The sequence below is a fragment of the Macrotis lagotis genome, chromosome 2 (assembly GCF_037893015.1).
Source record: "Macrotis lagotis isolate mMagLag1 chromosome 2, bilby.v1.9.chrom.fasta, whole genome shotgun sequence".
NCBI lineage: Eukaryota > Metazoa > Chordata > Mammalia > Peramelemorphia > Peramelidae > Macrotis > Macrotis lagotis.
In genome coordinates, this window is record NC_133659.1 from 215,172,805 (window position 1) to 215,197,083 (window position 24,279).

At 35.9% G+C, this 24,279-nt stretch overlaps 1 protein-coding gene across 3 annotated transcripts in view; it reads left to right on the forward strand.

The window, feature by feature from the left end:
- The window catches only part of RGS9 (regulator of G protein signaling 9), a 100,634-nt gene that overhangs the window by 24,442 nt on the left and 51,913 nt on the right, over positions 1-24,279 (forward strand). For 2 of the 3 annotated variants that reach the window (XM_074224729.1, XM_074224730.1), the window contains exons 3-9: positions 11,171-11,221; positions 13,929-14,038; positions 14,281-14,332; positions 15,214-15,272; positions 16,162-16,238; positions 18,967-19,048; positions 21,843-21,905. In XM_074224729.1, the coding sequence (XP_074080830.1) occupies positions 11,171-11,221; positions 13,929-14,038; positions 14,281-14,332; positions 15,214-15,272; positions 16,162-16,238; positions 18,967-19,048; positions 21,843-21,905 (494 nt within the window). Of the gene's footprint in view, positions 1-11,170; positions 11,222-13,928; positions 14,039-14,280; positions 14,333-15,213; positions 15,273-16,161; positions 16,239-18,966; positions 19,049-21,842; positions 21,914-24,279 lie in introns of all 3 variants that reach the window. The other variant, XM_074224731.1, reaches the window with a different exon arrangement.

Sequence of the window (24,279 nt, forward strand, 5' to 3'; positions counted from 1 at the left end):
ACCCCCCATAAATCCAGCTCCTAATTAAAAAAAAATTCAATTTTCAGTTTTGTATCTTTTTGATTTTCAAGCAATATGCTTAGTTAGAATTTTTTTGATTTTACAGTTTTTCTAGTCCTTTGTGCAATTCATTGATGCGTTTTTTCTTTTTTTATGAATATGTTTAGAAATATATATTTTCCCCTAAAGACTACATTGACTGTTTCCACAAAGTTTTGAAATGTTGTCTTAATCTTGTAGTTGTCTCTGTTGATAATATCTCATTTCAAAAATCTTTTATTGATTATGATTTCTATTGTCTTGTGATCAGTAAAGAATATTTAATATTACTTTTTTCTGTATTTAGCACATTGTCAATTTTTGCAATGGTTCCAAATAACTTAGAAATATGTATATTTCTTTTGGTTCCATTCAGTAACCACTAGAGATCTATCATATATAACTTTTGTTAAAATTCTATTAAATAACATTTCTTGTTTATCTTTTTTGTTATATTTGTTTATATCTGAAAGGAGAACAATGTTTTGCTGTCTATTTTTCTCTATAATTAAAATTCCTTTAAGTACTTAGGTGCTATACACTGGGTGCTATATTATATTAATATATATATATAGATAGAAAGATTATGAAATTATATCAATCCTGAATGCATTAAGTGAACATGCATTAAGTATTGACATTATTTCATAACCTACATTTTTGCTTTTTTTAAAAACCTTGTTCATTTTAAAAAAAAAAAATTTATTTATTTTGAATTTTACAATTCCCCCCAATCTCCCTTCCCTCCCCCACCCCCCACAGAAAGCAGTCTGGTAGTCTTTCTACCTTGTTCATTTTTAACTGTTGATTTGTCTGATTTTTTAAAAAAAATTCTTCTTTAAGCCCTCATTTTAGCTCCCTATGAATCTTTATGTTTCAAGTAGGTTGTATTGAATCCATTCTGCTTCCCATTTCTACTTTATGAATAGTTTATCCTATTATACAATTAGTTTTGATTGTTAATTTTTTTCCTGTATCAATCATATCCTTGTCTTCCTTCCTTCCTTCCTTTTCTTCCTTTTCTTTCTTTGTTTCTTTGTTTGTTTGTTTGTTTCTTTCTTTCTTCTCTCTCTCTTTCTTTCTATCTGTTTTTCTTTCCTTACTTATTTTTTTAGGTTTTTTTTTTTGCAAGGCACATGGGGTTAAGTGGCTTGCCCAAGGCCACACAGCTAGGTAATTATTAAGTGTCTGAGACTGGATTTGAACTCAAGTTCTCCTGACTCCAAGGCTGGTGCTTTATCCACTGCGCCACCTAGCCGTCCCTCCTTACTTGTTTTTAAGGAAGAATAATATAAGGAAAGAAATGGAATGGGATCGACTCTAGTAATGAATAGTTGAAATGGTATGTTCTTGTCCTCTCTTCACTCAACTCATCATTAGTTCTTAGACTTTTTCCTTCTCCACCGAATCTTTCCTCTATGATCAAAACTCCAAAGTTGAAGTTTATTTTGCTTGTTAACTATTCCCTTCCACACTCTATTCACTCTCTTAAACACTCTTTTCCTGTTTCCATGTGCATTTAATGCATATCAATACCAAATTCTTTGTGTTTTAATATGTTTGATTCTGCTTTGTTCAAATCAGATGATATGAGTTTCATCTTAAGGTCTCTTTTAAATCTCTTTTTCCATGTCTATATGCTTTTATTTGGATGAAACCTAATTATGAGAAATAATAAATTTGTCCTCCTCATTTCTCATCTACTCTCTAATATATTCCTTCCCCCCTCTAATTTCTTTCAACATCACCAATAGAAAAAAATTCCTTGCTCTGTATTTGTCTTTCTTTACTCTTTATGATTCTTGAAGATAGTAAGATTCTGAAGGAAAATTTATATATTCTTCCCCTCTTAGAATGTAAGTACTTGATTATGTTTTAGCATGTCCCAGTGACTCAAATGGAATTACTTTTCTAGATTTCTTTTGTCTCCTGTAGTTAAGGTCAGAGGTTCTCCTCAGTTTTGATCTTTTAATCAAGAATTCTTTAAAGTTTTCTATTCTATTAAAGATTCATATCCTTGATTTAGGAAGATACTTGTCTTGTGTGATCTTGACTCTAGTTCCTTGGTATTTGAATTCTTTCTTTCTGACTGCTAGATGCTCTAGAAAGGTATAATACTTTGTGAAATTCAAAGTTATATTCCCTTTTTTTTAAGGTTTTTGCTAGGCAAATGGGGTTAAGTGGCTTGCCCAAGGCCACACATCTATGTAATTATTAAGTGTCTGAGGCCGGATTTGAATTCAGGCACTCCTGACTCCAGGGCTGGTGCTCTATCCACTGCGCCACCTAGCCACCCCCTATACTCCCTTCTTAATATCAGTTTATATGAGATTCCTCCCAAAGGAGAACTTGGTGCATTTAGTCTATCACCATTCAGAATCTGCATGACTAAAAACTATGCATATAATTTAGATCATTAAAACCATATAGCCTAATCAGTCCCTCAGGGCCCAAGTCCTGTACAGTACAAAGAACACCTAAGACATTCTTTAGCATGACCACACTAGGACTCAAGCCATATTTTATGTCCAGGGATAAATTATTTAAACGTTAATTCTAAGCTAACAAGTAAATTTCTCCAAAAGAACAGAATATGAGGCACACTGCCAACAACAACAAAAAAGGAAATCACAGTTAAAACTATAACCATACTTTGAAGTCAGAACAGCTGTAGTGTGGCCAAGCCATTAATTGCTGAAATTCATAGTGAAATTTGTGAGTAGAATAGTATCCAGGAGCAGAAAACCAGGCACCAGAACCAGCAGCACTTGAAGTCTTTGCTCCAGAACATTTGCTAAAAATACTAGTTGGAATAAGATAAAGGTTTATAGTTCCCTTGCATGCAACTTTGCCTGAGATGATATTTCCTCTCATCTTTCTTATTCAACTCTGCTATATTGCTTTGTTCCCAGGCTACCATATCTTCCTGTCAGGGAATTCTCCTCCTAGGTAAGTAGGACCCTATGGACCCAGAGTGTAATGACCCCCCCCCCCCATTTATCTGGGTTTCCATTTCCCACTCCCTTCCTTTATCTAGAGTTAGGCAGAAAGATTAATTGAACAACATCCTTTCCCCAGTGTCTGTTCTCCCTCTCCCCCTTCATTTTCTCCTATATGATCAGAGTTTACTACCTCTTTATTGCTGAATCCTCCTTCGATTTTAGGGAGGTGATTTTCTTAAACCATTCAGAGAAAACGAAAAACATGAGATTGAGGGGAATATCTCAAAAGGTGCTGGAGGGAAAATGGGTCCCTCAATCAAAGAAAATAATTGTGATACTGGTCAAGAAAAAAATTTCCCACAGTATTTTGTCCAGATGAAGAAATGTGTTCTCTAGCAAGTTCTGATATGGTTCACATGCCAACAAAGTAATAGCATTTAATGATCCAATCACTGGAGTGTCCAAGCACCTGACTATCCAACGACTAGAATGATTGATTGTTGTCCTTTGTAATAAAAGAAGATCATGACATCAAATGAATGATGACTTCCACATTATTTTGATTATAGTGAGGGTAATGTTGTGCAAAGATATTCTTCTCACCACATTTTCCAGAACCATCATCACCCTGTGGCCTGATCTAATAGGAAACAGCACTTCTAGTGATGGCCTGGATGCTGTGGGAATCCTTGGCCTTTAGGTTTCACTAGATTGTAGATAGGGACAATGGGAATCTTGTTCATTCATTCATGGTAATGGATTAATTAGATACAGAAGCATTTGACTACTTTAAGAGATTTAAGAGACTGGGAAGACTATTCAGGTCCCCCATTCCTCAGAGACTTACCATAATAGCACTTTCCCCACTGTGATGAATAATGAAACAACAGCCTAATTTGGGAACAATGCCCCCAAACCCAACAATTCATCTCTACTATATATATAAAGGCTAATATTTAATGATAATAGGGGAACATATACTTTTTTTTTTTTGCAAGGCAATGGGGTTAAGTAGCTTGCCCAAGGCCACACAGCTAGGTAATTATTAAGTGTCTAAGGTTGGATTTGAACTCAGGTACTCCTGACTACAGGGTCGGTGCTCTAGCCACTGTGCCACCTAGTCGCCCTATACATATACTTTTGATTGTCTTTTTGTGTTTATCTAGACAATGATCTTTGTGTTTTTAAGTAATATTTTCCCAAATTACATGTAAAGTTAATTTTCAATATTCATTTAAAAAGTTTTTGAGTTCCAAATTTTCTCCCTCCCTTCCTCAACTCCCCCCTCCTTGAGATGAGAAGCAATTTGATATAGAATATAATGTGTGCAATCATGAAAAACATATTTCCATATTAGTCATTTTGTGAAAGAAGGCACAGACCAAGAAAAAAAGAAACATGAAAAAAAATGAAAATAATATGCTGTGATTTTCATTTAGATTCCATCAGTTCTTTCTCTGGATGTGGATAACATTTTTCATTATAAATCCTTTGTAATTATCTTGAATTTGACAGTGTTTTTTTTTTGTTTGTTTGCAAGGCAAATGGGGTTAAGTGGCTTGCCCAAGGCCACACAGCTAGGTAATTATTAAGTGTCTGAGACTGGATTTGAACCCAGGTACTCCTGACTCCAAGGCTGGTGCTTTATCCACTATGCCACCTAGCCGCCCCCAACTATGCCACCTAGCCGGCCCGACAGTGGTTTTTATTCTCCATGTGGTATCTCCCCCTAAGGCCTCTCTCCTCATAGGGATTTCATATCCAATTTGAATTGTATTTCCCAGGGATGATGACCATATGACTTCCTGTGTCTTGAAGATCCCTAAAGATTTGTATTCTACCTTCCATTCAATAAACCATCCTCTAGGCCTAGGGTCTCTGATACCCTCTTTGATGTCAAGAACTGAATGGAGAACTTGATCTCAGCCCTGATAATCTTTAAATTCTATAAATTCGAGGTCCATGGGAATTGATGGGGTCTGACAAGCTGGTAGGTTGGAAGGCGCTATTGCCTTTTCCTTCTCCTGATGTTCCATAACTAGGATATCAAAGAGTTGGTTTTCAATTTCTTTTTTTTAAATCCATGTTTTGAAGACCAAATCTGTAATTCCTTCTTAGGCAAGTTTCTGTCTCCTTATCCTTTCACAGGGATAGCTAAGTGACACAGTGGATATCAGACCTTATTTTCCTGAATTCAAATCTGGCCTCAGACACTTGCCAGCTGTGTGTACTTGGGCAAGTCACTTAGCCCTGTTTCCTTCAGTTTTTCTCTTTTTAAAATAAGCTGGAGAAGGAAGTGGCAAACTACTTCAGTGGTTTTTTTCCTCCAGTATCTCTGCCAAGAAAACCCCAAATAGGGTTACAAAGGATTGGACATGATAAAATAACAACAAAACCCTTTCAAAGCAGGACACCTGAGATGAAGTACCATTCCAGTCTACTTAACATCAAGCAAGCCTAGCCTATCCTTCCTAGACACTTTGAAGACACATCTGCTCAATCCTGAATAAGAACAAATGGGGCAAGGAGGCTGCTTTTCCTACAGGAGGAGTACCCTCCAAGCACTTAGCCCCAATACTCTGAGCAGGCTATGTTCAAGGGGATGGGGGCTTGTTCAAATGATCAGCATTATGCAGCCAATCTTTCAGATAATGAATATCCTTCCTCCTGGGACTCTAAATAGGATAAGCATGAAATTTATCCTAGTGAGCTAAATTTGCTTATTCCCTCCTGAAATTTCTGGAACAGAGGTGCAAGTCTCCTATATAGAAAGTTTGGGTCATAAAAGGGGGTATTGGGTTAATCCCCTCAAATTTTGAAATGACAATTTAGTATATTAATCTTAAAGGCAAGAGTGTGATGGTAAATGTTTAATGACTGGCTCTCCTTTAAAAAATACAAAGGACCCTCTTTTAAGTTTATTCTACATTTTAAACATTTACTCCTTAACTTTCTTGAGACTAGAAATTGACAAAACAATAAATCAAGCCCTGATTTATAAGATTATCCATTTCTGAGGTTTAAATACTCTTGCTGAAAATATAACAAGAGCCAAGATGCCCCCCCCCCCCGCCCCGCCCCCCTGCATCCCTGAGTCAGGTCTCTATAGGCTTTTCCTTCTGGTAATATTTAGCCTACAAGAGGTTTATCTTTTTCCTTGAATACTTCTTAATCTCTTTCAATACATAATCCCCTGTCAGAATACCCTTGGGAACAGTGGTTAGGTGTACTGGAAAGATCTCAATCTTGGGGAGGGGTAGGTTTGAGAGGGAAAGACTAGTTCTGCAACCAAGCAGACATGAGGAACCAACATGGGGCAATTTTACTTAATCCATTCTATTCCTTCCCTTCTCCTAAATTTTATCTCTAACAACTTAGATTTCCTGGAGTAATAAGGTTAAACTGGGATCATAATTAAATGGTCACTGACATGGGATCTGGGAGGAATGGAGCCCCTCCCCCTTCAACTAGGTTATCAGAAAGTCCATTGAGAAACTCTGGTTTCTGTACATTCACAGCTAGCTTGACCTCATTTAATTTTACTTTTATTAATTCAATAGTTAAGTGGATGGTCTTTTTATTTTCTTTTCCTTGGAACCTAACTACTGACTTCAGGCTTCTTGGAGGGTTTCCAAATGAGCAATTGTCTTATCTTTCTATACAATGACCTGCCAGTGTCCTTCCCAATTCCCATCTTTGCTTAGCAGATTTCTGCCCTTTACTTCTGATGTCCTAGACTAGATAAATGTCAATGTTTACTGGTATTTTTACTGGTATTTTACTGGTATTTACTGGTATTTTTCTTTAGATTTTCTAGTTTCTTCTAATGCTCTTTTAAATCTTTGTGGGGGTGCTTATTGGGGTAATGAGACTGACTGTGACCTTTCACATTTTATCTGAATTTATCCTAGAAGCTCCCACTTCACTTTAATTTCATGTTTGATTTCACTTTGAGTATACCAAATCGTGAATCTTTGTCTTTTGGGGAAAACTAAAGATATACAAGTCTCATTATGGGAATCTTTTTAATGGGAGCAGTTTATTGCTTTAAGAAATGAGTTGGGTTTTTTTTCCCTAGTGTGGCAGAATTTGTTCCTATCTATAAGTGAAAACTTTTGGTCAATAAAGGTGAATCTGAGAAGATGAATGTGGTAGCATAAACCTATAAATTCTACTAGTGGGGTCTGAGGCTGATGAGTACTGAACTGCAGTGGGCTAATGCTGAGTGTTTCAAGTCTCATGCCAATATGCAAAGTCCCTGGGAGAGACTAATGAAGGGGTCTGGCCCAAGACAGAAATGGTCATGGCTCCTCTATTGAGAAATGGTAGGATTTAATGAAGGGTTGCTGCACTACCAGTTTGACTGAGATAGGGCCATCTAGTCTGAAAAATATAATCCTAGGAAGACTTATGAAATGATATAGTGTATAACTAAGTATAACTAAGACAACAATATATATGACTCTAACAATAGAAATAGAAAAAGCAATGAAATTAAGTTTTATGACTTCAACAATCAAAATAGAACAATAAATGAAATTGTCGGCTACTAGCATTTTCACTTTCATCTCCAAGACTGATTATAATTTGCTATAGATTCATGTAGGACCCATTATCACAATGGCATCAGGTAAAATGACAGACACAGACATACCTAATACATCCTTCTCATATACATTAACTTACACACATAAATGGTATCAAGAAAAATGGTTTATAACCAACATTAGGATTTCTTGTTTAGCTATTGTGAAGTCCTGTCCAATTCTTCATGACTCCATTTGGGGTTTTGATCTCCTGTTTATTTTACAGATAAGGAGCTGAGGCAAACAGGGTTAAGTGACTTACCCAGGATCACATCACTAGTAAGCATCTGAGACTGGATTTGAACTCAGTCTTCTGACTGGTCACTCTATCCACTATGGTACCTAGCTGCCCTCTTCTGGGTTAGAGTAAGAAGGATATACTATGTGAAGGTGAGGGTAGTAGTAGCAGGCAGTTTCAGAAGTTGGCTTAAAATCATAACTCCTGAATTTTCTTTTTTCTACCTCCTATACACTGTGTCTTTCTAGTTGCTACTAAAACAGAAGATATAGAGAACCTATTCATTCTTTAAGTCAGTTTGAATGAAAGTAAGTCAGAAAACCTGGTAAATTCTGTCTCCTTAGAGTATGGGCTTTCTAGAAATCATGGAATCATTTGATAGTCTGATGTGACCTATGTACCCTTTCTCAGAATAATGCTTTAAAATACAAAAGATTACAAAGGAAGGCAATTACATTAAAATGCAGTTATCAGAATACACAAACAAAATGAGCAAGTTCATAGAACCCTGGTTAAGAACCCCTTCAAGAGACAGAAACAAATACATCTCGGGAGGGTCAATACTGTAGCTACAGTCAATACTGTAGCCTGCTGGGCTATGTCTACAGATCAAGCTGTTCCATTGTGAGTGATAGTTAATCTTTAATTTGATCTATTTCAGGAAGTAGTCAATTGGGAGAAAAATCCTAGGACTCCTTGGATGACATGATATAATTAGTTTAATGTCAGCAAAGTACATCATAACACTCTGTATAGATTGCTATGTGACATTTACAGAAATTCAATTGAGTATACCAAATCATGAATCCTTGGTATTTTTAGTGGCATTTCAGATGGAGAGTCTTATTCCTATAAAAATTATGACTGCAGAAGGCCAAGAGGAAAAAGAGACAGTGGCATCAGATGGTAATAACATGTAATAAATATAAGTGAGCTATTCTCAGTGACTAAACTAAACTAAACAAAACAGTGACTATACTAAACTAATCTAGGCATGATGCTCCTCAGAAGACATGGTTGGGAAAAGACATGGACTATCTATCTAATGTAGTGGATAAAGCTATGAGCCTGGAATCAGGTATACCTGAGTTCAAATATGATCTTAGACATTTATTAGCTGTGTAACCTTGGGTAAGTCACTTGATCCTATTTGTCTCAGTTTCTTCTTCTGTAAAATGAGCTTGAAAAGGAAATGGCAAATCACTCCAATATCTTTACTAAGAAAATCCCAAATAGGAATTTAAAGAGTCGGACAACTGAAAAATGACTGAGCAACAACAAATCCAAATCGAACCACAATTATAGATCAGTTTACAAGACAGAGAGTGTGTGAATCAATCATGTTGTTTAACAAGCAGTTTTGCTCCTCAAAGGTATAGAAAGAAACCTTGGTACTACCATCATCTTCTCTGATGATGAAAACATTAAATCCAGGGAACTAATGTTTTATCTGGAAACCTCTGCAAGATTACACTTTTTCAAAGTTTTATTTAATACCATTGACTCTCTTGTAGGTCTTGGCTTCTGGAACTGTTATATTACCATGGGCATTTCATTGCTGTTTTGCATGTTCCTTTTCAAGGAGCCAGGGGAATTGCTTTCAGTTTTTGGATGTTGATGGTTGTGGATGGCTAGTTTCTCCTTTCCCAAGCTTTTCTTTGTGTCTTTGAGTTTCTCGTGAGACACTGATTTTTAAAAAGTCCACATTTTGTTTTTGTGGAAGAGATTCAGAGTTTTGTCTCTGGAGGAAGCATATCTTTTTATTGAGAGGCCCATCTGAAAGGACCAGTGCAAATGTTACTGGAAGAGTACAGCTCTAGGAATGGCATATATTTCACTAGAAGGGCTCTAACTTTAGTCATGTTCCCCCAAAGTATATATATTTTCTTTTATTATTCCAATGCAACAAAAACAAAGAATTCAGTAAAACTTGGGAAGCATTTTATAAAGTGATATAAATCAATTTAATAAACATGTATTGTGGTAAATTCTGTAGGTTAAAAAAAACAAAATCCAAATAATTCCCTTGCTTTAATGGAGTTTATCTCCTACTGGGGAGATATAACAACAAATGGGGACTGGGGGAACCCCAGAATTGCTCTAATTAGTATTTCTATAATTATTAGGGCCTTGGACCATTTTCTCATATCCTTTAAATTGTTTGAATTTCTTTTCTTCAGAAGTGACTATTCATATCCTTAGACCATTTATCATTTGGGTAATGTTCCTCATTTTTATAAAATTGAATCAGTTCCTTAATATCTTGGAAATGAGACATTTAGCAGAAAAGTTTGCTATGAAGATTTTTTTTCTCCCCAGTTCATTGCTTCCCTTTTAATCTCTTAGCTTCCTGAATTTGTTAATGCAAAAGACTTTTAGTCTTGTGTAATCAAAATTATCATTTAATTTCTATGATCCTCTCTATCCTTTGTTTGATCATGAACTTTCTTCTATCCATAAATCTGATGGATAAGTTTTTCCTTGTTTCTCTAATTTGTTTATGATGTGAATTTTTATAATGCAGCCACATATACATTTATCTTATTTTTTGTCATATCTGTCAATCTAATTTGCATTTCTCTATTAGTAATCTAGAACATTTTTTCTAATTTTCAAATATTTTATTTTTTCAATTATGTGTAAAACCAATTTTTTTTACATTTGTTCTTTAAAATTTTAAGTTCCAATTTCTGTCCCTCATTCCCACCTATCCCTTCCCCCTCAATGAGAAGGCAAGCAATTTTTTATGGATTAAATATGAACAGTCATGTAAAATAGAACTTTTTTCCTAGTGCCTATTGATAGCTTGGATTTCTTTCTTTGATTGCCCACATATTGCCTTCATTGATAGAGAAGTAGTGAATTATGGGTGTAGAATATTTCATATGCTATAAGATGTAACTGCTTTATTAATTGATTTTACTTAACCTATTTATTTCTGTTATAAGGGAAAGTTTGATGATATAAGGAAGTATACTGGGGAATTACATATAGGTATATATTATATATGTATGCATAAACACATGCACATATGTATATAACTTATTTTTTAAAATTAATTTAATTATGTATATATGCTATTATCTCTCTTTCTATACATTTATAGATGGAAAATATATTCATAAATATTTCCCCTTTCAAACCCATTACAAATAAATAAACCCCCTTACAAACCATCAGCCTGATACAGATGAAAATGTTGAGTTAGTTCTCAGTGTGTGTACCACTTATGCTTCTTCCTCTCTAGTAACAACTTCCTCTTAAAAACTGTATATTTGGGTAGTGTTAGAAGAACACTTTCTTAACAGCCCTTTTATGTCAGTGTCTTCTCTGACTAGTTTTTGAGTATTTTGTCTGTCTTGTAGGAAATGATATCTTACAATGGATTGCCCAGCGCCTTTGGATTGGCAACATAGGTGAGTTCCTTCCCTCTTTCCTTCTCTCCTTCTTTCCCTTCCTCCCTCCCTCCCTCCCTCCCTCCCTCCCTCCCTCCTTCCTTCCTTCCTTCCTTCCTTCCTTCCTTCCTTCCTTCCTTCCTTCCTTCCTTCCTACATTCTTTTAGACTCTTCAGTGTATATCAAAGAAGTAGGAGGCATTGTTCCTCCTTGAAGAGTATATGTCCTAATACTCATCAATTGAGGAATGGCTAAACAAGTGCTAGATGATTATAATGAATAGTAACAATACTATAAGAATATTAATAATAATATAAGAAATGACTAGCAGGATGATTTCAGAAAAACTTGGAAAGATTTTCATGAACTGATGCATAATGAAGTATAGAATCTGCATAGTATGAGCTATATTGTTTGATAAAGAATTATGAATGACCTAACTGTTCTTAGAAATACAATAATCCAAAATAATCCCAAAGGACTATTGATGAGGCATATATTTTTTGCCATAGGAAGAACTGATATTGTTTGAATACAGACTGAAGCATACTATTTTTCACTTTTATTTTTTCTTTTGAGTCTTCTTGTACAAAACAACTAATATGGAAATGCTTTACAAGATGGTATATGTATAACCTATAATCTAATTACTTTGCATATCAGGAAGGGGGAGGACAGGGAGGCATGGAAGGATAGAATTTGGAAATCAAAATTTTAGTAAAATATTAAAAGAAAAAAAGAAAAGAAAGCTAAAAGGTGCAAAAAAGTATATATCCTGTCTAGATGGGGAGACAAAGTATACATTTATGAAACATTTAGTTTATGGTTATAAAGAACAAACAGAATACAAAATAAAATAGTGATGTGGAATATAGTTCTTTGATGAAGAAAGCGATGAATGCATATTTATAGAAGAATATTCTGGAGGAATGAATAACATGATTTAAGCAATGTGGGCAAGAAATGTGTAGGAACAATAAGAAAATCATCTCAGCAAGAGGGAACTGTGAGAGGTAATTGCTCTGAGAGAAAGCATGGCATAATGGATGTTATGCTGGGTGGATGGGATGCTGGGCTTGAAGTTAGAAAAATCTGGGTTCAAATTCTATAAATGATACTTATTAAGTTACCCAGAGCAAATTGCTTAACTTCTTTGTGTCTCAGGTAATTTCTTAGGACATATCTATGAACTTATATTTAAAACTGTACTGACAGAGGAAGTCCTTTTACTCCTGCATTCATAGTATATACATATATATATATATATATATATATATATATATATATATATATATATATACACACACACATATATCTGTATTTATATACCTACATATAATATATATAAGTAATACATGTATAAAAGATTAGCTGACAATTGTATATTGTTTTAAGTTTGCAGAAAACTTTTTTCAGGACCACTCTGATATAGAAAATATAGATATCATATCCTCTGTTTTTATAAATAAGAGTCTGAGAAGTGAAATGAATTGCCCATGGCTCAAAGCTAATAAGTATCTGAGATTGCATTCAAATCTAGGTCTTCTGATTTTTAATCTGGCATTTTCCCCAATAGTATATATCACATTGCTTTCCTATCTTAATCATTTGCATTTATAAAAGCTTTAAAGTTTGCAAAACCACCTTCTTCACACAGCTCTATGAGGTTGGATGGGTATGAGAATACCTTGAAGGTAATTGGAGCCAATTTGTATAGACTCATGAGAGCTGATTGTTACATCTTCGGTGTGTGTGTACACATACACACACACAGACACACACATATATGCATATATATATATATGTAACTGTTGGGATAGCTAGGTGATACAGTGGATAGAATGCTGACTCTGGAATGAAAATCTGAACTCAAACACTTGACATTTAGTAGCTGTGTGACCTTTGGCAAGTCATTTAACCCCAACTGCCTTGTATCCAGGGCAATCTCCAGTTGTTCTGATTGATATCTGGTCACTGGACTCAGATGGCTTAGGAAGAGATTATAAGACTGGTGACTTAGCATAGCCCCTCCTCATTCAAATCTAAATTCATGTACTTGTCATGGCATCACCTCCCTGATGCCATGGTCTTCTTCTAGAATGAAGGACAAATAACAAACAAAACATATATTTGAACACATACATGCACATATATCATGTTGATACTTCAAATATTCAGATGCTAGTTTTGGGCAAATCAGACCTTATTGAAGGGTCTGTATACATATAGTCATATAAACACACTTATGAAGTAAAAAATTTTCCTCATGACCAAACTGCAATATTAGTAAATAGAAATATATATATATGTATATATACACATATACTAATTATATATATACACATATACTTTGTGTGTGGGTGTTTATATGTGTGTGTATCAGTCTCCCTATTAGAATGCAAACACTTTGAGGGCTGGAACTGTTTCACCTTTTTCCTTATTTATTTAGCTCCTTATGTTCTTATGTCCTAATGCCTGGCAAGAGCAGATGCTTAATGAATGCTTCTTGTTTGTTGGTTGAATTCTATTTCCATATATAGATTCCTTTGACCTAACTAGACCTTTTCATCTTCTGAAAGGGCTTGAAAAAGTGAGGACTCTAGGATAAATTCATTTATCCCCCAATTTGGGTAGTGGTGGAGGAGCGGAGTGCATGTGGGAATTTGGTATTGGGATTTCTGAGCACTTACTTGATCTCAATTTCTGGGGCTTACCTGTTTCTTTCTAGAGGCACAGAATTTGGGAAATTTCATTATCAAGTATGGCTACATTTACCCCCTGCAGGACCCCAAGAATCTCATCCTTAAACCTGATAGCAACAGTCTTTATCGTTTTCAGGTGAGTTGTACTCTTGGTTAAGCCTGCCTGGCTCCTGTAGTGCCATTCTAATCTTACTTAAGAAAAGATTGATTTCATGTCCTTACAAATCATAAGTCACTGGTACTTAAATATCAGATGGGATAGGAGAAATGATGGCTGGCAAATTTTTGAACGTATGTACAAGGCTACTCTCAGGTAATCTGGAAATTAACAAGATTTGGATAAATCATGAAGCATAGTTTCTCTGATTTATTTTACAGACACCTTATTTCTGGCCCACTCAGCAGTGGTCTGCTGAAGACACAGATTATGGTAAACACTTTTCCTCTCTCCCTCCCCCTCCAGTATAGGCAAGTACTCTTTTCCTTATGCATTATATACTATTGCTTTCCTTTCTTTGGTTACAACTGGACCTTTAATTTCATTGGTTTGGAAATATTCAGTGTGGAAATTCTTTACACTGATGGAGATCTGCTACTCTTCTGTTGATTTATAATCTTAGAGAGGTGCACTGGGACATGGTCACATAAACAGTATATGTTAGAGACAGGAATTGGACCCAGGTCTTCTTGAATGCAGGGCTGGCCTTAATCTTAATTAATTAATTGAGCTTAATAATCAGTCAGTTAGAATTTATGAAATGACAACTATGCCTATATGTTCTAGGCATTGCACTAAGTACTAGGGACACAAAGGCAGTCTCTGCTCCCAAGAAACTCACAATTTATTAGAAAAGACAATATGCAGATAAATATGTACAAACTAGAGATATACAAGATGAATTGAGAGTAGTCTCAGAAGAAAGACTTCTTTAGAGCCCCTTGTCATGCACTTAAACCCTGCTCCTGTATTTCTTCACTGATTTGAAATTTGTCCTGTTAGTTTTAATATTAATTATGTATAATTATTTAATATTAATACAAAAATATAAATTAAATATTGCAAGATATACAAATAAATATGTCATATACATTTATTAAAGATAATATATTAATAAATATTTAATATTGTTTTTATATTGTTTCTGTCTGATCAACTGGCTAATATTAGTTTTATGAGGTCAGCTCAGAGAATAAGACCCATATCTACTGAAAATGCTTTTTGCAGCCCTAATATTATCATATCAGTTCCCAGAGAGAGAGGCTGAAAAATGACTTTTGTATGCTGGAATATAATCCGCTTCCTTTTTTCAGCCATCTATCTAGCCAAGAGAAATATCAAGAAGAAAGGAATTTTAGAAGAATATGAAAAGGTACATATATGCTTTAGAACTGTGTGTTTTTGTTAGTTGAATGGTGGTTCTCAGTAGGTGCTTTTCTTGTCCCTCACTCCTACACCTCAATGCCTTGTAGCTTCTATTTTTTGTCCCCTTGAGAATCTGCCACAATTTATAACTCATCATCCAGGTGTTCTGTCTGTGGCTGACATGAAATGTGGTCAGAGAATCAGAAACTTTTTAGCAGTTGCTGTTTTTGAGTCAAAAACTTTGCTTCAGGGCTTGCTTTGCACCATGTGTTATTCATTGGTCTATGTGGTAATGATTTGAGTCACCAAGGGACCTTGCTTCTCTATCCAGATTTCCAAATGAATACAGGCTAAACCCTTAAAAGGTGGAATTTTGTATAGTAAAGATACTGCTATTGCTTCTGTAATTTAAAAAGGTTAAGTCAATATTTGAATAGAATCAGCAACAGAACTCAGAGAATGCAAGCCCTCCCCCCTCCCCCCCACCCTGGCCTTTTTGCAGAAAAGGTGAATGCGATCCAGGGAAGTTTTGAATAACTTTCTCTACAGATAATACAGATAATCTCATCAAATGGTCTATTCAAATGCTTATCAGCCATTTTTGAATGACTGTTATTTGATGCTAAGGCTTCTTACCCTCCTCAATATGCTTTTTGATAAATTTTTATTTTTAAGAAGTGGGTGAAAGTTCGTTCTGATACATTTTGGAGAATTTAGCAATATTCTTTGAGGTAAATTGTCTTTTAAGAAACATCCTCCTGAATTGCAAGCTTAGAGTAGCAGTTTTTGTCTAGACACATTTCAGTTTAGCTGACTCAGGAGAGTCCCCGCTGTCTTGTCTCATGCAGCTTATAGTGACATGTGTTCTTAGTTCCCATTTTTTCTTCCTGTTCCAGGAAAATTACAGCTTCTTGAACAAAAAGATTAACCATAAATGGGACTTTGTTATCATGCAGGCCAAAGAGCAGTACAAGTGAGTAAAGAAAAAGCATTTTCTTACCATTTTCTTTTCTTCCACTATTTCCATCTGGTTTTGAAGAGCTCTAAGCAGGAAGAGTCAAGCTATTGGGAAAGGGAAGCAGAGAGGAAATTCATTTCTTCAGTATCATTCACCCAAAAACTTCCACATCCTAAAATTCATCAGACATTTAGCAAATCCCTATCATATTCAGAGCCCAAGATAAGATAGCACACAATACTTTGTAGTATAGATAATACTGTAATGGTAATGAATAATAAATTGTCCTTCAATCTACATCAAGTAAATAATGTCATGATATGAATGTAATTTGGAATAAAATGAAGGGGTGTTGTACAAAGACACCATTTTCACTATCTCTTCCAGAACCATCTGAAACCAGGGTATAATAGGTAAGTTCAAAATACTAGGTGAACCCCAATGCAGGGAAGGTCAATGGACTGTTGAGGTAGAGGTAGAATATGAGTTGTACTTCATGCGATGGGCTTGTGGGAAGAAGTATGGGCAGGAGAAGAATGAAAAAGACATTCCATGGAGAGGGAACAATATGAAAAAAAAAGCAGAGAGGTTAATGGCTTTAGGTCTCTTACTGCTTCAGTGGGAAGGATATGCTCCAAAGATGAATACTGGTTAGGGGTAGGTCATTTTGGTATCCTTAATTCTCCAGCAGTGTTTTATTCATTTACAAATCAAAACACATTTATTAAGTGCTTATTTTGCCTGCAAGGCAGAGTGTGATGCTTTGGGGATACAAAAACAAAAAAATGAAACAGTCCTTCCCCAGAAGGAGTTTATATTCTACTGGAATGAATCGATTTATTGGATTTTTCACTGGGGAAAATTTTCACCCCAGGTTACCTTTTTTTTCTCTTACCCAGTTACTTTCCCTCCTGGTAAACTGCCAGTTTCTCAGGGAATGCAAATTTGTTTAATATTAACTATTAGCTAAATATAGTTAAGAAGACAATCTGTTGTAAAAAAAAAAGCAGAACATGTTGTATACAAATGACTTTTTGATTATCTCCTGTTTTGGATTTATCCACATCACGGCTTCCCTTTCAGTGGCACGGATAATTAAAAACAGAATATTTATAAGACTGCCTTGAATTATAGAAATACCACAGTTCTTCAGAATCACCTATTACCCATTCATCCTTTAGCATGCACAAACAAGCATACCTAATGGTAAATACAATTAACATAGCTCAGTTATATAAGTGTTAACAATGGTCTTAAAAACAAACACAAACTAAACAAACAGAACACCAGGCCATTGGAACTATTTACTCACCCTGGCTTTCTGAATGTTATTTGTATTGAATTATATGGGATATAAATCCACTAACTCCTCTTTTCATAGTGTTTACTCATCATTGTATATTGTGCTCTTGACCTATTTGTGAAAACATATATTATGGAAAATAATCTTAGTGAAACTATGCAATTCCTAGTAATTGGTTCTGAATTCTGACATAGCAGCACTGATCAGCCATTCTTTTGGATTTTTATTCCTCTGTAGCAGGAAACTCCAGTATAATTTTCTGATATTGATACATTATGGACAAAAATAAGAATAAAAAGACTGAAAATGAATGAATGAAATCTAGATGAAACAAGGCTTCTAAAACCACCTGTCCTGGTGAACACAGTCCAGCATTATAAAACCCTAGAAGTCATCTTATTCTATCAGAAGACTGTGGGCAGTATTGCCAGGCTTACTTAGACATTGATTTTGTAATTTCCATAAGAATATAATGAAAAAATAAGGTGCCATAGAATTAGATTTCATCTAGGACTTGTAGTGTGAAAGTTAAATCAAATAGGGGGATAATCAAGACCTTGGCCTTTTTTCTAGCCTGTCCCTTTCCAAATCCATCAACTGGGGAAACCATTCTCTATAAAGAAGAGGCCTGTCATCCCTGCCCCTATCATAACCAACTGTATACTTATTGTTTGCAATGGGGAAGGCAAATCACCCTTGCTGAAGCAATAAGGCATCATAATTGATATAGGGTAGAAAGTATAGGGGAAAGTGGGGAGTCAAACCATTGTTATGACCTTCCATTGTCAACTTTTATCTCTCCTTGGATTCAGATGTAAACAATTACTAAGATAACTGGGAAAGGTGAGACTACACAGTTCACTGGCCCTGCTTCTGAAGTCAAAGGAGCAACCATTGTAGATATGCCTTAGCCATTGCTTCTGCAGGTTCTGTAGCCTCTGTTTCCTCCACAGCCAACTTACTGGATAATCAGAAAAGAAATTATTACTATCAAAGGCCTTGGTACCATTAAATGGCTTTATTTATTGCAATATGATTTTATTTATGGAGATAACAAGAAAGAAGATGTCTTACCATTTGATGGTACTTTGATGCCAGAGGAACATTGGCTTTTTCAGTCTTATTTGAAGCTGAAACCTCCTGTATTTGTTGTCCCTCCAAACCCACCCCCATTAGAATAAGAGTTGTCTCTTACTTTACTAATTGTATCCCTGGTGCTTAACATAGTGCTTTGCACCCATTAAGTGTTTAATAAATGTTTTCTCATTCATTCAGTTCCTGGTGTCGACTGAAAATTATTAGCATAAACTATTTTAGCAGGGCAAGAAGGATGGGAAAAGGAAGATTATTAGAGATGGGAATCAAAGATTATTGGAGATGGGAATCAAAGCTAAATGAGCAAAGTGTCATTGGCCTTACACTATGTTATTGACTTTGCAGAACTGGAAAGGAAAGGAAGAAAGCAGACAGATATGCCTTGGATTGTCAAGAAAAAGCTTATTGGCTGGTCCACCGATGTCCTGTGAGTAGATCCTTAACTAGAAATTGTTTTGATTGGGGCAAAAGGGAAGAGGAAGGGCAAGCAAAGGTAGTATGAAGGAGAATCTAACTGGTTGGATCAGGTTAGTGAGTGAGGAAGAAAGACAAACACACCTGAGAGAGAGAGAGAGAGCTGCCAAGATGATAGGAACAAGGATGATAGCTGTGCTATATGGCAGTATGAACTTATAGAGAACCTTTTAGGGAAATGTTGGGATAGTGGTCTCCTAGAAAAGAAATAAAGAACTGTCCTAAATTGGTGTCCTAAGACAAAGTTCTACTCACCCTGTTACTAGTTATGGATCTGCTTATGAATTCTATCCAAGTGCTCTACCATCTTTCTCATTCTCCCATGTTCATTCCACTTCAAGCCTAATGTCAGCCTATCTATGGTACTTGGCTCATACCAACTGGGAGAATTATTTGTGAGAATTGAGTGTCCAAATATCTTTTGAGTAGAAGAAGAAAAAAAATTTTTTTTTACTAGAACTCACAATATGGAAGATATTTTGGTTTTGTGATCTGGAAGACTGGTTTGGGAAAATGACTTGCACAAGCTTCTCTGATTCTACAAGTTTGTTATGAAGGGAGTGACTTTCAGGCCACACATGGGTAATGCCATGGTATGGAGAACCCAGAGGCTACTTTTGATTATAATTTATGAAACCATCACGCCTGATGTGTTTTACCCAGGCTTTTCCCATTTCTTGGAACTAGGAGTCCTATGAGTCTAGAGATCAAGTCCTAGGAATCAGGAGGATGTAGTAGTCAACTGAAAAAATAAATGAGACCAATATTCTCTCCTACTCTTCTGGCATAAACTCTAAGCACCATTCCCACATGAGGGGATGAGTAGTTTTTGGCAGAACAGAAAAGGAGTACAAACAAAAGGTGTTATTGTGTGTCTGGCAGGTGGCAGACATTTTGATGCCTTGAGGATGATTTTCCAACAGTTCTTCCATCATTAGAAGAATACTGCTACTGTTATTTCTTCTACTATGAGCAGGAACCATGGATAGTTTTGAATGTTGTAAGATCCATTTTATGTCCTGTTTATAAAAGTAGAGTTTATAGTGTTTTTATAAAATTTCACAAGGGGTAAATTTTAGAAGACACATAAAAATCTTGTCACAAAGAGAATGTAAGAATGTATCAGTGAAGAGCTAACATGGAACAATGCTTGAGTACTTGAAAGACAGCAAAATATTTTTGACTTTTAGAATTGTAATCAAAGGCATCAAATGAGGCTATATACAAAGCACTTTATCTGGACTACTTCTCCAACTTGCACTCAAACTTTGAGGTTTGGTCCTTAGTCATGGAGTTACCACTGTCCATTGGGTTTTAGGCATAACCCTGTGGATGGCTACTCATAACTTTCTAGCTCATGAGACCCCACTGAGATGCTCCCTATTACTATTCATTTAGTAGACTTAATTGTTCTTAGCAAAGGCATTTGGTAAGAAATATTCCCTTCATAAACCTGTATCTCACTCTCCTGCAAATACATACAACTTTTGTGGCAAGAAAAGGATCAGATTTTAAGTTTAATAGTGAAGAAACACATATGTGGGGTAATTTAGATCTCGTTACTGTAAAACTTGGAGGTTTTTTCCTTTTCGCCAAGTTCCTTAAAAGATCCCCCTGGATGCAGTATTTCTACAGGTTTGGGAGTAGGATCTGCTCCTCTCTATAGGTGACTCTTGATTTTTAGGGCTACCTCTCTGAAGCTGCTTCCTGTCTTGGGTGACTAGCTCTGTGTTTGTTTGAAATGCATTTCTCTGATCCAGGCTGAATGCAATTTCTCTTAATGACAACATGACCAGTGAAGGAAAGGGAAGAAGAAAGGATTATCTCCCTTTCTTTGCAACCTAGAGTACAGTACAGGAATTCTTTACAGTTTGTTCCAACTCTTGAATGCAAACTGAAACTTGAAGAAAAGGAACAACTTGAACTCAAATTCAGATATTCCCACTGCTAAATGATTTTTTCCTTTTGTAATATTGTCTTAAGGAATATGACTGATTTTCTTAGCTAATCAAAAGATCTTTCCTCTTTGGTGTCAGCTATATTACCTAATGACCAAGATTTGGTAATCTTCTCAACCTGATTAAAAATTAGTAACATATTTCTGTGGCAGTGTGGGAAATATGCTTTATACTTTGTGATTACATTCTGGCACTTCTATGACTGCAATAATTGAGAAGGAGAAGTGAACTCCCTCATATATATATATAACAAATTCCACCTTTAGCTCAGAAGACAATGGGGAAGACAGATTTCTGCCAGGAGAGATCATTTCAGAAAGAAATTTGCTAGTAATTAATAAGATAATTTGATGATGTCTTGGGAAGATTGCCTTTAAAAAGAAATGCAGGCATATTCCTTTTCTTTGACGGTTAAAAAATTACCTTTTTAAAAAGACTAGTTTACCAATTGCTCAGCAGAGTTCTCAGGGGATATGACATTTACCTCTCCCTGTCCTGTGCCCAACCATTACTTTTAACTACATTCAGTCCTGGAGATCCCAGTCTTTAATAAGAAGTGACCCTCTTTTATTCAAACTCATTGACTTAAAAACAAACCCTCACTTCAGTGTCCTGGGATAATTCTAATTATTGCAAATGAGATTATGGCTCATAAATCTAAGGTTCCTCAGAAGAGGATGAGTAATGAATCTATTCAATGTGATCGATATGAGTAGAGAATGGGACAAATAATTTAATCCTGCTATCAAAAAAGATTCTAATTGAAGTTATTTTTGATTATTTCCCTAGCCTGGAACAGACAACATCCTTGACTATGGCCTAAATAGAGTGACCAATCCAAATGAAGTTAAGGTAAACAGGTACGTTTCTGGACTTGGCACTTTGATACTAAAAATAACTAGCAGTTAAGTATATTGCTTTAAGGTTTACAAAACACTTTCTGTACTTATTGTACTTTGTAGAGGAGTAAAGCCAGGAACAAATACCTGCTTGTTAGCTCAGGTACTCTTGGATGAGAACTAGAAGAAAAGAATTAAAATGTCTATGTTCAAAGTTCAAGGATGAAAATGACTAAGATCCTGGGGTGGGGAAAGGGAACAGGGAATAGGAAGCAGAGTAGGATGTACCCAACTTAACCATTTGACTCAATTTTAATATAAACTTTAATTTCCATGTTTTCTTTGGAATCTAAATGGGAAGATCCTGTTCTTTCCTCCCTCTTTAGGAAGCAGCAAGGAGATGGAAATGTAAAGGATTGGAAGCAGAGGAATCAGAGGAGTTCTCATCCTTGGTCTGACATTTAATACTTTTGTGACTGTGGGCAAATCATTTAGCCTCTTGAACTTCCTCTGCAAAATGAAGAAATTTTTTTTCCTTGGACTAGATAACTTATAAGGTCCATCCCAGCTCTAAGACTTATCTTATGAGCCCCCTGTTTTTTTTAGGTTTTTGCAAGGCAATGGGGTTAAGTGGCTTGCCCAAGGCCACACAGATAGGTAATTATTAAGTGTCTGAGACTGGATTTGAACCCAGGTTCTCCTGACTCCAAGGCTGGTGCTTTATCCACTACATTACCTAGCCACCCCTAGCCCTTTTTGATTAAAGCAAATTACCTAAGCAATTTTGTGCTTTAAAAAAAATTCTTCTCTAACTTAAAGAAAGTTCTCAGAGGCCCCAACCCCATAAACATACCTCACAAGTGGTTGTCCAGTCTCTCCTCTTAAGAAGTCTACTCCATATGACAGCTCTTCAAATACTTGAGGACATCCATCTGTCCCCCTTCTTCTCCAGGATAAATATGATCAATTCCTTCAACTGATCCTGACATATCAAAAACTCAATGCTTTTCATTATCCTAGTTGCTTTCCTCTGGCACTCTGGCAGAAGCTTTCTTAAGATGAGGTATTCAGAACTGAGCACAGTCCTTTAGTTGAGGTCTGGCTTCTATAGAGTGCAGTAGAACTATCACCTCTCTATGTCTGAGAGCTATTCCTCTTTTAGTGAAGCCCAAGATCAGATTAGATTTTTTGGGTGCCATATCACATTGTTGGCTCATCAGTACTCAGTACAAAGAAAGACCAAAATCAGTCTCTACCTTAAAGGGGTTCATAATTTAATGGAGAAAACAAAAGCAAGATATAGACAGGATGAATTACAGAGCATCTCAGAGGCAATGCATTAGTATTAGGGGGATTGAGAAATGCTTCTTAAAGATAGACTTGAAGGACACCAGAGAGATCAGGTGACAGAGATGAGGAGGGAAAGAATTCCGAGTATGGAGGACAGCAGTGAAAATGGAGCATGGAAAGAACAATAAGGAGGCCAGTATCACTTGATTATAGAATACATGAAGGGAGCAAAGTAAGAAGACTGGAGAGTTAGAAGGAACTAGGTTAAGATGGTCTTTAAAAGCCAAATAGAGGATTTTAGATTCGATCCTGGAGGTAACAGGGAGTCACTAGAATTTTTGAGTAGTATGTAACAGGGGCAGACCTATATTTTAGGTAAATTGCTTGAGAATGGAGTGGGAGAGATGAGGCAGGGGAACCAACCAGCAGTTTGTTGCAAAAGTTCAGGCTTCAGTTAATAAAAGTTTGTATCAGGGCAGGTATATTACATGTATACTGGATATTTTATGAAGGTACTATGAATAGGATTGAATAACAGTTGAGATAAGAGAGACAGAGAGAGAAAGAAATGTAGGATAATACCTGGTTGCAAGTCTGGATGATTGGGAAGATGGTGGTGCCTTCAATTGAATAGAGAAGTTAGAAAAAGATTAAGATTATTTTTAAGGGGGGAAAAGGAGAGATAATGAGTTCTGTTTTCTTTTCTTGTTGATCTACTATCTATCTTTGCCTCCCACATCTTGTACTTCTAAAGCTGAGTTTTTGGTACCCAAGTATAAGCCTTGAAATTAATTCCTACTAAATTTCAACTCGTTAGATTCATTTCAATACTGTAGCCTGTCAAGAGAGAGAGAGAGATCCTTTTGGGATCTGACTCTGTGATCCCCTCTCTTAGCTATTATTCTCATCTTTGTGTCATCTGATAATTTGATGAGCATGTCATCTATCTCTTTGTCCAAGTCACTGGTCAAAGTGTTAAACCGCATAGAGTCTGGTACAGATCTCTGGAGTATTCCAATAGGGATATCATCCTGCTACGTTGACCCTGAACCATTAACAACTAGTCTTTGAGTCTGGCCATATGACCAAATATGAAT